The sequence below is a fragment of the Acinonyx jubatus genome, chromosome B3 (genome assembly GCF_027475565.1).
Source record: "Acinonyx jubatus isolate Ajub_Pintada_27869175 chromosome B3, VMU_Ajub_asm_v1.0, whole genome shotgun sequence".
In the NCBI taxonomy this organism is placed as follows: Eukaryota; Metazoa; Chordata; class Mammalia; order Carnivora; family Felidae; genus Acinonyx; species Acinonyx jubatus.
This window is the reverse complement of record NC_069386.1, coordinates 66,137,284-66,151,150: the sequence shown is the minus strand read 5'-3', so window position 1 is coordinate 66,151,150 and position 13,867 is coordinate 66,137,284. Positions and strand designations below refer to the sequence as shown.

At 36.8% G+C, this 13,867-nt stretch overlaps 1 protein-coding gene across 12 annotated transcripts in view; it reads right to left on the bottom strand.

The window, feature by feature from the left end:
* The window catches only part of DPH6 (diphthamine biosynthesis 6), a 433,974-nt gene that overhangs the window by 269,469 nt on the left and 150,638 nt on the right, over positions 1-13,867 (bottom strand). For all 12 annotated transcript variants that reach the window (XR_008299245.1, XR_008299248.1, XR_008299243.1 and 9 more), the window contains exon 7: positions 2,072-2,166. Coding sequence is in view for 1 of the 12 variants with exons in the window: in XM_027066888.2 (XP_026922689.1) it covers positions 2,072-2,166 (95 nt within the window). In the remaining 11 variants the exon portion in view is untranslated. The remainder of the gene's footprint in view (positions 1-2,071; positions 2,167-13,867) is intronic.

Genomic DNA, 13,867 nt, shown 5'->3' with positions numbered 1-13,867 from the left:
ATTGTTAACAAACAGTTACAAGAACTACACTTTTAATTGTATCTCTAAGTCAAATAACTTTAATTTGTCTAACCTGTTATGTTAGGACTTTGGTATGGGTGATTTTCCCACCTCTCCTGTTGCAGGAAGAACTCCTACAGGGCAGGGCAGTAGCTTGCAGAGCTCTGCTCACACAATTCGTCTCAATAAATGATTATTCAATTGAACTGAACAGCTCATTTCGGCACTAGAGGGTTCCTTTTTTTTTTTTTTAAACTAGGGGGTTCCATACCTCCCCTGACATCCCTCTCTACGATAGCATGACTAATTTCCCTCATGCTATATTGTCTTGGTCAGGCTCAGGTTTCTGTGCCTACAAATGATGTCTACAAAAGATTCAGTGTTTAGGGCTAAAGCCCTATAATAAACAGACCTTCTGGTTATGTAGTGTAAAGCAGTACATCTCTTAGAATTCTAAGTTGTTCATAAAGACTTCTAAGACCTCAAGTTGTCAAGAAAACGGGAAAAGTTTGCTTCTTTGGCATTTTTCTCTTACTGTGCTTTGTTTTGTTTTGTTTTTACTAATTTAGTTAGACCCATATTAATAAGCAAATATATTGCAAGTTTCCCATTATACTGTAATTCAACCTAGCATGCAAATACTCTTCTTGAAAAACCAGATAGTATAGAGTAAGATCTAATGTACACTTCATTCAGGAATCATACCTGAATGAAGAAATATCTCCTACCTATGAACTTATGACTTTTATCCTTTATCATCTTGTATCTTAATTGTGTACAGATGTATCCTCCAGCTAATCTTCAAAGGCAGGACCTATCTTTTATTTTAGTGTTTATTTATTTTGAGAGAGAAAGAGAGAGGGAGAGCAAAGCATGAGCAGGGGAGGGGCAGAGAGAGGAGAGAGAATCCTAAGCAGGCTCCACACCTGGTGTGGAGCCCAACATCAGACTCCATCTTATGACAGTGAGATCATGACCTGAGCCAAATCAAGAGTTGGACACTTAACCTGCTGAGCAACCTAGGTGCCCCGCCATCTCTGAACAACAATGATGTGCAGTAGAATGCTTTAGACATAATAGGTACTTGATAAATATTTGCCAAATAAATTATTCTGTTGATGGTTATTAAAGGAAAAAAGTTAGAAGAACATGAAAGAAGAGTGGATGATTATTATATATATGATAATGAAAGTGTCTTGGCCATGTTTCACTAGATAAACGTATCTGTTTAGAAAATTCACCTAGGGTTGTCTTAATTTTCTTAGCTCACTCCACTGCTCATTATTAATATGTACCAAAAAACCCATCCCTTAGTGGTAAACATGTTGAAGCTGTTCCTCAATACAGGATTCTAATCTTTCATCAGATGAGGCTTCTGAAATCAAGCATAATTCTGCCAATCTTTTCCAAGAATGAGAGCTTAGGAAAAGCAGATAAAGTGTTCTTTTAGCATAGGAGAAGAGTGACATAATTTAGAGTATGGATAACAATGTAACAAACTGAACAACAACAACAAAAAAAACAAAGTTCTTGTTTTTCACTAAACTAATTTAACAATCTTATGCTCACCATAAATAGAATTCATTTAAAAAAAGTTTATATGTAAAAATAACCCCCCAAAATGAAAGAGAAATGTTTAGCATTACTATTCCAAGTTGCTAAAAGCCAAGAAAAAGGAAAAACAGGATGGAGTTAATGGAACCCACAGGCTACTGATGTGGCAGTTTATCAAATGTAGCTGTAATGAAAGATAAATAATACAGGCAATTCACACTTCATGAAAGGATAAAAGTGTCAGTGTGTAGGTACCAGTTTTACTGCAGGGCATAATCAGCAAGTAAACGAAAGTGCAATGTCTAAAAAGTTTATAGCCTTCTATGAAGGCCTCGTCTTGTCAGGTATTGATTTAGGTATTCAGACGATTTCACTGGTATTAAACAAATTGAGTGTTTGTGAACTTGGAGGACATGTTCTATTTCTCCCAACAAAAGTTGCCTCGAGCTTAATGTTAAGTTGCTTCCATCACTTGAATTTAAGGAAAGTGAAGAAAATGCTGAAATGGTTATCTTACACAATTATTTTCTTCTTAAATAGAGGGCAATCCAAAGTGAATGTTTCATACTCTCCACCTTCTCCACAAACATGGACTCCATACTTCTTAGAAAGCTAAAAAGAGGAAAACAACAACAACAACAACAACAACAAAACTTAAAATTAGATAGCAAAAATTGTCACTTAATAGCATTTTTCCCTAAAAAAAAATACATGCAAGAAACTTTAATTCCAAAATACATCACAAGCTACAGGAAAATAACTTTATATTTCTACTTAAAACATATGTTTAAAGCCATCTGAAAAATGTTATCATAAAGCATAGGAATGTTAGTAATCCCCAAATCCTTGTAAAAAGATGTAAAGGACCAACATTTTATGTATAATGAGAAAACTTAGAGATCATTATAAATGTCAGGAATGACACCAGCTTTAGATTCAAAGAAGGCTAAAGAGGAAAGGTACTAAGTCATTAGATAGTAAATGAGCATATACGCAGCCAAACTGTGCTTGTTTCTTGTCCTTTGACCTATATGTGAATGGGGAAAAATAGGTCGTGTTTAGGCCATTTTTCTGAGACACAGAGAAAGCGATCTAAGGCCTTTCCTGTGGCCTGTGAACAGAAAGGAGTCACAGACATGGTTATTATGCTTGAGGCTATTTTTCGTGAAGTTCCAAGGGTACCAAGAACTAGTGACGTTCCAAAGCTGTAGACAAGTCTTAGGAAGGTCTAACTCCAAGAAATGTTGGGATAGATAGCTTATCATGTTGTCTAATTAATTCTGAAATTAAAAATCAAACAAGCAAGCAAAGAAATAAATAACCTGTGATTTGCATTAAATATAAGCTGTATTATTTAAATAATCCTGATACCAATAGTAAATTAATCTCCCATTGGGCTGATATATGACTGGAATTGATGCTGGGGAACACGCTCACTGGCTGTGTCAGAGAATCTTCCTGCTCTTGTGTAGACGCTTTATGACTGTGATTCCATCCCCTTTGTTCTGAATTTCATAGCTTTCCCTGCTTATAGCCTCCCCTAGTCCAGAGTCCTTACTGCCCAAAGGAAGAGTGACTCCATTGATGTCACTGTTACTGCCAGTGCTGGGACTATGGCCTAAGTCTTCAGTTTTATCTGAATAGTTATGTATTTATTTCTTTGGTTATTTTTGTGGTTGTGCTATAATTCTGAATCCATTACATTTCAAGTCTTGACTATGTGCCGTTAGGGATTCAAGGCATGGGTTTGTGAGAATTCTGTTCTCTCCAAGGATCAGCAGTAATGTGAATGACACCGTAAAGCCTAACAGTAAGAAAAGGAGGGAAAGAAAACTGGGTGGCATTTGCTATACGAGCTCACAAGAGCAAAGCAGAAATTTTCACCATGTTGAATCATGAACTAGAGTATCAGCAAGGCAGAATTATGGCAGTGGCCCTTTTGGGAGCAGAAAACAAAAACAGCTTACTTTACCATATTAAGTCAAATTAAATAAATATCTGCTTTGCAGTAAAAATGTAGAAACAAAAATGGGATATGGGTTTCAGCAATGTCTCCTCGTTCTACCAGCTAGGGCCTGTCCTCTTTTTGGCTTATCTCCCTTTCAATGGTCTTCTCATTCCAGCACCTTTCCACCAAGTGAACCTTCAAATCTCACTTTTATGGTCAGTCTTTTTATGTGAGAGTATACATTACCAATTATTAGCTTCCTTTAATTGGAAAATGCTTTATCCAAGCTTTGCATACTTTCTATAATCTACCAGCAAAGAATAGCTGGATTTTTAAATTAAAGTTGGCATTGCTGTTATCCTACTGAAGTAGTTCTATTAGTCTCTAGTAAAAATAATGTAAGTTGCTATGTGAAACCAACATATTATCATTATAAAAAGACTGCCAGTACTAGGAAATCTAAAATTTGGATGTATCCAGTGATATTTTCATTTCACACACAATATTTCCATAATATTCATGTAATCACTTCTTCAACTAGTATCTATTGAAAAATGATTATTAGGCAGGTCATGCTAGATGAGGAAGATCCAAAAGTAAATTAAGACAATATCCCTGGTGTTTTGAAGCTTATCAAATATCCTACACCCTATATTTCAACACTACAAGATAATGAAACAGTGATGTTTCTTCTATTACTAAACATACACAATCTCTTCTCCCTTTCTATTATTGATTCATCAGCATGAACATAGATTCTAAGTCAAGAAGTCTGAATAAAGAGCTCACTGGTTTTTATAGCTGATGAACCAAGAAGTAGTCTTGAATATGAATGCTTAGGATGTCTTTTGCAGCCATTCTAAACTCTACTAGCTTCAAGCTCTAATAGATATGAGTCCTCAGAGAAAAATCCAACTGTATCGGCTTACTTTTAGCCAGCTCCAAGGCCCTTTGACGTTGTGAGAGAACTTTCTTAAGAAGCAAAGCCTATGCTAGTCAACCACTCTCTGTAATGAATCTCCTGCGAAGACACAGCATTCTATTAGAAATCAATATCCTTGCAGCACCAAAGCATGATGTATGCCTGTTATAGAAAGGGTCAGTTTAGGGAAGTGGAGAATCCAGATGTGCCCATTCCAGAGACATGTTTGTGATACGCAATATTCACTTTACTCTTCTAAAACCTGTTAAGTCTGTGTTACTAATATACTGTTCACAGAAAACTGCAGCTTAATAAAGTTGCAATATGTCTCTATAATGTCTCAAGACCATGTCTGCTTTCAACTCAAAATTGCCATTATTGCATGCTAGCACTTAATCATTCCAAATACAGTTTTGCAATTCTCTTTGATAAGTTTTTCTATCAATCTTACTGTCACTGAAAATGCTAAATAGGTAGCAGTTTTTTTAAAGTTTAGTTTCTCACTAAATTATCATGATTTTTTCTGTAATTTAAGTACATAAAATAGCAATCTATATTGAAAAATAAAAAAATAATTTTTTTTCATATTTCTTCACTAAGGGCTAATATTTATTAATGATTAAACTATATTTAACAATTTCAGTTAGTATGTAAAAAGTGGAAAAGACAGTTGTTTTCACCATAACAGCAAAAATATGTCAGACAGGTTACAAAATCATGTTTTTTTGTTTTATATAGAGAGAGCTAAGGATGCAAAGAAGTCTGGATGAACTAAATTCCAGGTTGGGGTGGACCTTTCCTAGGCGAGTGAAGATGCATGGCCGCTTTCCTAATGGGAGAACGACATACTTCCACAGAGAGACTTCGATCAGCGTGTGTAAAAAACAGTCAAACACATGACCATCTGTGGACTTCTGCAATGGCTTATTAGAGTCCTGGAGAGACCCAGGAGTCAGTATAGCCTGCCAATTCTTTCCCAAAGGCTTTAACCAACTGCACATAGTGGCTACATGCAGAAGGCTGGGGCCAGGACAGAAGAGAAGAGAGAGAGAGATTCCTTTGGGAACATCTATTCATCAAGTCTTTTCTATTGAGCTTTCACTGTACCAAAGGCTGGGGATAGAGCAGGAAAACTAAGAGATTTTTTCCCAAGGCTTGGAAGGCCAGGAAGAAGTCAAGGAGAGGCTCAGAGCACTAAGCCTGTGAAAAGGCACGAAACACTGGTGGCAGGACAGTAAAGCAGGGGGAGAGGACAGAAGGGAGGAAGGAAGAGAAGGAGGGAGGAGACAAGAGTGGAGGGAGGGAAGGGTAGAGAGAGAGAGAGAGAGAGAAATCTAGACTCACTGGGAGCATAGACCACAAGCCCTGATAAATGAAGAGCCCTGATCCTACTCTTGAAACATTTGAAAAAAGTAGTAAACTGAAATAAAATGCAACTCAGATCAAACCCAGCTCAATTGGAGATTAAACAGAATAAACACCCCAGACTAGCTGTCAGACAGAGGAAGGGGTGTGGTTTGGGGAGGGACGGTATTACTTTAGTCTCTACTCTTCTTTTTTATTCAGTATCTACCACAAAATATGTAAAAAAAAAAATTTTGAGATGTCAAAAAGTGAAAACTGTGACTTATAATCAATAGAAAAACAAACAAACAAAAACGGAAACAGACCCAATATTAACCACATACTGGACTCAGTAGGCAAAGACTATAACATAACTATTGTAAATATGTTAAAGAATTTAGTGGAGAAGATAGGCAAAATTCATGACCAGAGAATAGTTTCACCAAAGATGGAAATCAAGGATAGACAGATCTAGGTTCATATACTGGCTCCAACACTTACTAGGCATAGAACCTAGGATGAATTGCTTAACTTCTCTGAATTTCCATTTTCCTAGTAATACCTACTCTTATAAGTGTGTTGTCACTGCTAAAACAGATGATACATACAAGAGCTCTTAAGTGCATAGTAAGCACTCTCAATATATGCTATTTTTTCTCTATTAGGTTAATTTGCCCTTCCCTTGGGCCTTCTGCTCTTTTACCTATACACTCCCTTTTTGAGGATCATGACCACTATTCTATTACTTCTATGCAAATGGCTCGCAAAGCAAAAACCCTAGTCACTATCTCTCTCCCATATATTAGGCCCCTGTCAAAATTCTTTTTTTAAATGTTTATTTATTTTTGAAAGGGAGGGAGGGAAGGAGGGAGGGAGGTAGAAAGAGAGAGAGAGAGAGAGAGAGAGAGAGAGAGAGAGAGAACAAGTGGGGGAGGGGCAGAGTGAGAGGGAGACAGAGGATCAGAGGTGGGCTAAAGTGGCGGCAGTAGAGAGCCTGATGTGGCGCTTGGACTCACAAACCTTGTGATCATGACCTGAGCCAAAGTCAGACGCTTACCTGACTGAGCCACCCAAGCACCCTCAAAATTCTTACTGTTTTACTTGGGAGCCTTGTTGTTCTAAATTTAACATGAATAAAGCAATGTTCTTGATTTTTTCTCAAAACCTTCTCTCCCTGCTCAATTCCCTATTTCTGTAATGGCTCAATCACAATGAAAACTTGAAATATTGAAGAACTTGACTCCTTCCTTTCCTTCTGTCATTCTTTCTGCCAGAGAGCCTACATTTTAAATTTTCACATTAATTCATTTATTGAATCAACAAAGATTCACTCAGTACTTACTAAGTGTCAGATCCTAGTCTATATACTAGGGGAATGGTAGTGAACACTATCTTCCTGTCTAATATCCTTCATGATCACTTCACACTTCAACAATTACAACCATCTCTTGTCTTCCTGCTTAGTTTTCATAACTCCCAATCTACCCTACATAGTATTACCATACTAACTCTCCTTAACAATATATGACCATTTGCTTAAAAGTTTTTGGGGGCTGACTGTTACCTGTTCAGTAAAAAGCAAACTCTGTAGACTGACAATCAATGCTTCATCCATTTCATCCGATCCTTTGCAGGGATATAAAGATTGAAACATAATACAGTAGGTAAAATAAAATAAAAATTCAAAAGGATCTTGACTGGCTGAAGGAAAAAAACACACTAAATCTTATACAATGAAATATAAAGTGATAAACCCCAACATCTAGTTTTCTTCTCTTCAACTTAAAAGGAATTGCCCTTTTTATTGCTTGTGGGACTACACTATGATATATTTCTGGCTTGTGATATATTTCTGCACTGCATCACTATGTACCTCTTGAATTTAAAATTTTTCATGTGTGACTTTTTCTCATGAGACTATGTTTCTAAATTCCTTAGACTCTCTCCTAGCTCCTTCCCACTGTATAGCACATAGTACTTAGTGACCCAATTGGGTGCCCTCCTTATGGCCCAGATACCCATGCATGCTCCCAGACAAGAGCCCAAAAGACATGGACTGATAGGTCTAATTTGAACAAAAACAAAGCCACCCCTAATCAGAATTACCAAGTAAAAGGGCAGAGAAAGTTACTAACTTCTTTTTCTCTACCCTTAGAAACAGGATTTTTATCCTCTAGTTTTAGAAATCTGAAACAGTAAATAAAATTCAAACATGATAGTCAATGTTTTCCTTATCTCATTAGCCACTGAATCAGTGATGTGACATTTCCCCCACTCTTTTCAACCATTTGGGGATTGTTATGTAGAAAAAGATTTAGACCAGCTGGTTATTGGGTAAGATTAACACATGTGCTATTTTGCCAGACATCTACCATTTGGTCCCAACCTTTGTATGAATACAAAGATACAAAGCTAATACAATAGAGAAATTAAAAGTTCTAAAGGATCTTAACCAGTTGAAAAGAAATGTTGCTGTTTTCTAATGAGTTGAATTATTTTTAATAAAACAAGATCATTTCTTTACTTATTACACAATATAATTTTCATCGCACAAAAGCATACTCATTGATTCATGTATATCTAAATTGTGCTATGTTCTATTTTTTTTAAAGTTTATGTACTTATTTATTTATTTGAGCAAGAGAGAGAGTGGGGGAGGGGCAGAGAGGAGGAGACAGAGAATCCTATGCAGGCTCTGCCCTGACAGAGTGGAGACCAATACGGGGCTTGAACTCACGAACTGTGAGATCATGACTTGAGCCAAAATCAAGTCGGATGCTTAACCAACTGGGCCACCCAGGCACCCTATGTTCTCTTTTAGATAAAACTCTTAGGGAAAGTGAACATTGGGTTTCCATCTAACTGTTGTTAAGATAAGTTTTTTAAAAAGCAATCTGACAGATGTGGCTGACTTGGGTCATTTCATGGATTATAAAAATGCCTCAGAGTCTGAACATTTAAGAAGTGAATTCCTAGTAAATAAAAAGGAAACTACTTACATGATTCTATTTTTTTCTAGTGTACTTATATATAGATGAATATTCATAGTCATAACAATTCCATTTGAATGCTACTGATTTTTGAACTGAAAAAGTTAAGGGCATCTGGCTTCCCTGTTTAATTTTTATTCCTTTAAAAGATTATAATAAATATAATTGTGAGAATTTCTTATTAAATCAAGATTTTTCTCTTTTAAACCAGCTTCATTTATCTGTTGGTCATCTTAAAATTGGAAAGAAAAAAAAAGTAAAATCAAATCACATTTCATCCTCTCACCACCTACAGAAAACCATGAGGTTTATAAAAACCGCTAAAACATAGAACTTACTCAAGAATTATTTATTGAGTATCTACTATAGGTTTGGCATCGTTTTAGGTGCTGCGGATAATGATGGGAGCAGACATATAAATCCTGCATAGAACAGTTTTGTATCTGGAAATACAGACAGAAAGTTAAACAAGCAATTACAATAAAAGGTAGTGGTTGCTTTTGTGGATGCATGAGATGCTGTGGGAGTATAAAGCACAATACCTAACCAGAAGGAACCCAAAACCTTCTCAAAATAAAACTTAAGGTAAAATCTGAAGGATGAGTTAACCAGGAAAGGCTAAACGGAGAGAGGCAGAGGTGGAGGGAGACAGGCAGAGGTGGAGGGAGAGAGAGAAGGAAAGGTTGTTCCAAAGGGAACAGCATATATTAAGTACCAGAGCACATGATGGGTCCTAGAAACTGAAGTAAGTATGGCATAGCTGGATCATAACTAGATGAATAATGCTGAGATGAGGCTGACTAGAAAGAAGACACATCTTATGGGGTTTTGTAAGTCATGCTAAGACATTATCCAAAGTTCAGTGAGAACCCATGGTAGGTTTTAAGCAGATAACTGAAATGATCACATTTATCTTTTAGAAACATTCTGGTCACACAATGGAGAGTGGTTGAGGCAAGTAAGTCAGGAAGCACAAAGAACTGAGAAGTTGCTGGAGGAATCTAGCCAGGGGGTGAAGATTTCCTCAAGTGAGGAAATAGCAGTGAGGACAGAAGGGAGAGGCAAGGTATTTTGACAGATATTGTTAGGAGGCTGTATACATGAAGGCTCCATACATTAGGAGGCTCCATAATTGAATGGAGGAGTGAGGAAAGTTAAAAAGAATTAAGGAAAATTGCCAGTTTTCTTCACTGGGAAACTGGTGGATGGTGGTTGTGTTTACTGGTATCTCAGCAGGAGAAGCATTTGCTGGGAGACTCCAGGGACCTTATCCTTTCCAAATTTTATGTGGCATGATACTATGATGTCACATATCTTTGTAATCATGTTCCTCAGGTCTCATGTTACCATGTTTCTTAAGCTATTGTTAAGCTTCTCTGACTCCTTCCTGCTCCTCCTAGATTATAAATATCCCCCATGATTCTCCGTAATATATTCTTCTCAATTTATTCCCTTGGATAGCCCATATACTCCAAGGCTTCGACCATCACCTTTATGTTATTCTGCTGCTGCTAAAACCAACACTATCACCATTCATTAAAGACCATTTGTTTTATGCCTTAAAGTTAAGAAAATGATATAATTATTTAATCCTCAGAATGACTTTTAAGAATAAAAAGGAGCATGGATTCTGGAATCAGACAGACAGATTTACGCACATATTCAACATCTGCTACTTTCTCCAGCTGTGTGACTATGGGAAAAATTACTCACCCTCTGAATGATCCCTCATCTGAAAATGTAAGTATCAATGGTCACAATCTCATAGATTAGTTGATCAAATAAAATAATGCATAAAAAGCGCTTAGCACACAGTATGGCACTTAGTAAGCATTTAATAAATACACAGCTTTGCTACAAAAGTAAGTAAGGCATATATTTGTAGTCACGCGCAGTGAGAGCAGTGTTGCACAACTGGTTAAAAGCAGTAGTGCTGGAGACACAATCCTTGGTTTCAACCCTGGCTCAGTCACTTTCTGGCTGTGCAATCTTAGGTCATGCCAGCTCTCTGAGCCTCAGATTGCTGATCTGTAAAGTGGAGATGACGACGGTACCTATCTCATAGAAGAGCTGTTTTCAGGAATAAAACCAAATGAAAGGAAAGCCTAATGTTCTGTCCAGCACATAATATATACTCCATAAAATGGCTAAAAAATTTTATTTTTTCCCTTTTCTAGTGGGGAGAACTAACTTGATTTGCAAAGGTTATGGAACTTAGAACTAAATAAAACCAGAACTTGAAGCTGTATATTGACTCTAAAATATGCTGATAAATGAACTTTAGTGTTTTGCCTGAACATCTCAATTGGGCTCCAATCTCATAGTTTAAAAAATATGCCTTTGGTTTATATGTTATAATTAGAAGCTCAGTGTGTTTAAGACCAAGCTTATCATGTTCTTTCTTAACCCTGTTCTCCTCTGCAGAAATACATGCTTCCAATCTCCGCAGTCATTATGTGTGGACTACTCTTTAATTCTTTCCTTTTGGCTTCTGTCAGTTTGATGCCAATTTCTTTTCCATTTCTTCCATCAGAATCTTCTTTCAATTTTGTCCTATCTCTTCATCCTTACTGTCAGCAGGCATCATACTCCAACCCTTCACACTGTTACCTATAACAGTGTCTTAGACTCTTTTTTTATTTCTAATTTCCTCTAATCCCAAATCCATAAATACTGTTGCCAGACTAAATTTCCTATGATATCTTTTAATAATATAAATCCCTGCTGATAAACCTTCTACATCTTGTTAGTTCTTACCCCAAATTGCCTGGCCTATCTCTCCAGGCTCTTTTTGATGAGGTCATAAATTCCCACCTCATCTGTTTCTTATGAATCTACCAACACCAGCTCTTAGTTCCATTGAAACCAAGTTCCTCATTGTTCCTGCATGGCTTTTTGCCAAGAAATCTTCATTCATATTGACTCAATTCGTTGCCACCATCCATGTAAATATACCCATCCTTAAAACCAGTTTAAGTGCTAATACTTGAATGATATCATTTTCAGCTACTCCAGGTCATGCAACCATCTTCCATTTTTTAGCTTCCAATTACATTTATAGTAAATACCAATTTATCTGGCTTCATCTTATCCAGGTCTCTAGACTTGTTAGACTCTCTATGTCATGAAAAATACCAAATCATTTACTTATTTCGTACCCTTTAAAGCGATTAGCATAGACTGGTTGTACAAAAAGTCCTTACAAATACTTATTATTCAATTCTATTAGTACAACATGACACTGGCAATTAAGAGTTCACCTATGAAACACATTCAGAGAAATGTGAAGAATAAGTTCAAAGTCATATACTGAAACAGCCACTAACTGTGGAAAATGGCCTGCACCTCTTCTCTTTAAATACAACAATCAATGGACCCTACTTCCTGGTCAAAATCCTTAAAGTACACTTTTAAGGAGTTTACTGCCTTCCCCTAAAACTTTCAGTTATTTCTCATTGTTTAGATAATTAAATACTCATTTCAGAATTCAAAATCTCTTTCTGTCTGGTTTCAACCTCCTTTTTCAACTTCCTCTCCTACTGCTCAAAATATACTCTAAATAATCCAGCCAGTCAAAAATACTGTCCCTCTTGTAAGGCCAGTATGACTGTCAGTTTATCTCTGAAGTTACTCACAATACTCTCAACATTTAATTTTTTTTTCTGTGAAATTCTCTGGCAAATATTTTTTACTTTCTTAGAGTAAATTTTAACACATCTTATAGTTTTTATTGATCATAGTGGACATCTTGACCATAAAGTTTCACATATCCTTCCAACTCAATTATGTTCAAAATTCAAAATCTCTTGTCAAAGATATTCTGCCTACTTTTTACTTTCAAGGTCAGTCAAACGTGTTTTCCATAAAGTTGGCACTGCAGGGAACAAGGCTTAAAATTCTGTCTCTCTTAAATCAACTTTGGTGAAATTCTTTTTCTTTTTCTTTCTTTTCTTTTTAATGTTTTATTATTTATTTTTGAGAGAGAGAAACAGAGCATGAGCAGGGGAGGGGCAGAGAGAGAGGGAGACACGGAATCTGAAGCAGGCTCCAGGCTCTGAGTTGTCAGCACAGAGCCCGACATAGGGCTTAAACTCACAAAATGTGAGATCATGACCTGAGCCGAAGTCGGATGCTTAACTGCCTGAGCCACCCAGGTGCCCCTCTTTTTCTTTTTGAAAAAGTGATAGGTAGCTTGGATTGCAGACTGTACTTTTGTCAAACCCATAAGGAAGATAAGTTAACTCCTATAGAACAGAGCTTGGAAAACAGTTTTAAGCTTGAAACTTGCATTACACTTATCCTGGTTTAGTTCAACACCTAGCAGAGTGGTATAATCCTTAAATAGTCAATACATATCTGCTTACCTTTGACTCAAGGCAAGAATTCAGATTTCCCAATTCTATGTGAACAGTCCTGGAAGAAGCAACCAAACCTATGAACTTACACTTTTTCACCTGGTATGGTTCCACGCTCCCATCTAGCAGACAACTTTTATTTAGATGATCTTAAGAAATTTCTTGATTAAAGACTAATTGTTGCTGGCAAAGATGGTAGATTGAATCCCTATATCTACTCTCACTCCTTTCTAAAATCTTGCTAGAATGTATTTCATAACAAGGAATAAACTGACAAAGATGGGGAACAGAAGAGAGGAAGTGACAAAATCAAACAATTTAGCAGAACGAAGAACACCGAGTCCTAGGTCAACAGTGGAGAGTGTAGAGGACCAACCCAATTTACACAGCAGAACAGCTCTTTCCTCTTAAACAGAGTAAGGAGTTGGCAGCACCAGGTACCTCGAGAAGTGAAGGAGAAATGAAAAGTGCCCCAAAATAAAGATTGATTGGCAGTCTGTTTAACAAGCAGTCAGATCCCTAAATTCCTTCCCTGTAGCCTGGCAACTGTCTTTCCTCCACCCTGGCAGAACCCTGGAAGTTTATTCTCTGCATACGGTGATGAAAACAGAGGAACTGGCGTAGAAGAAATGAGACACAGCTGAGGGAAGAGGAACTATAATAAAATGGAATCAGTTAATGTATGCACATAAGATTCTGAGACTGCTAGTCATTTATTCCTGCCTAACTCCCAGGAAAACAAAACAAAACAAAT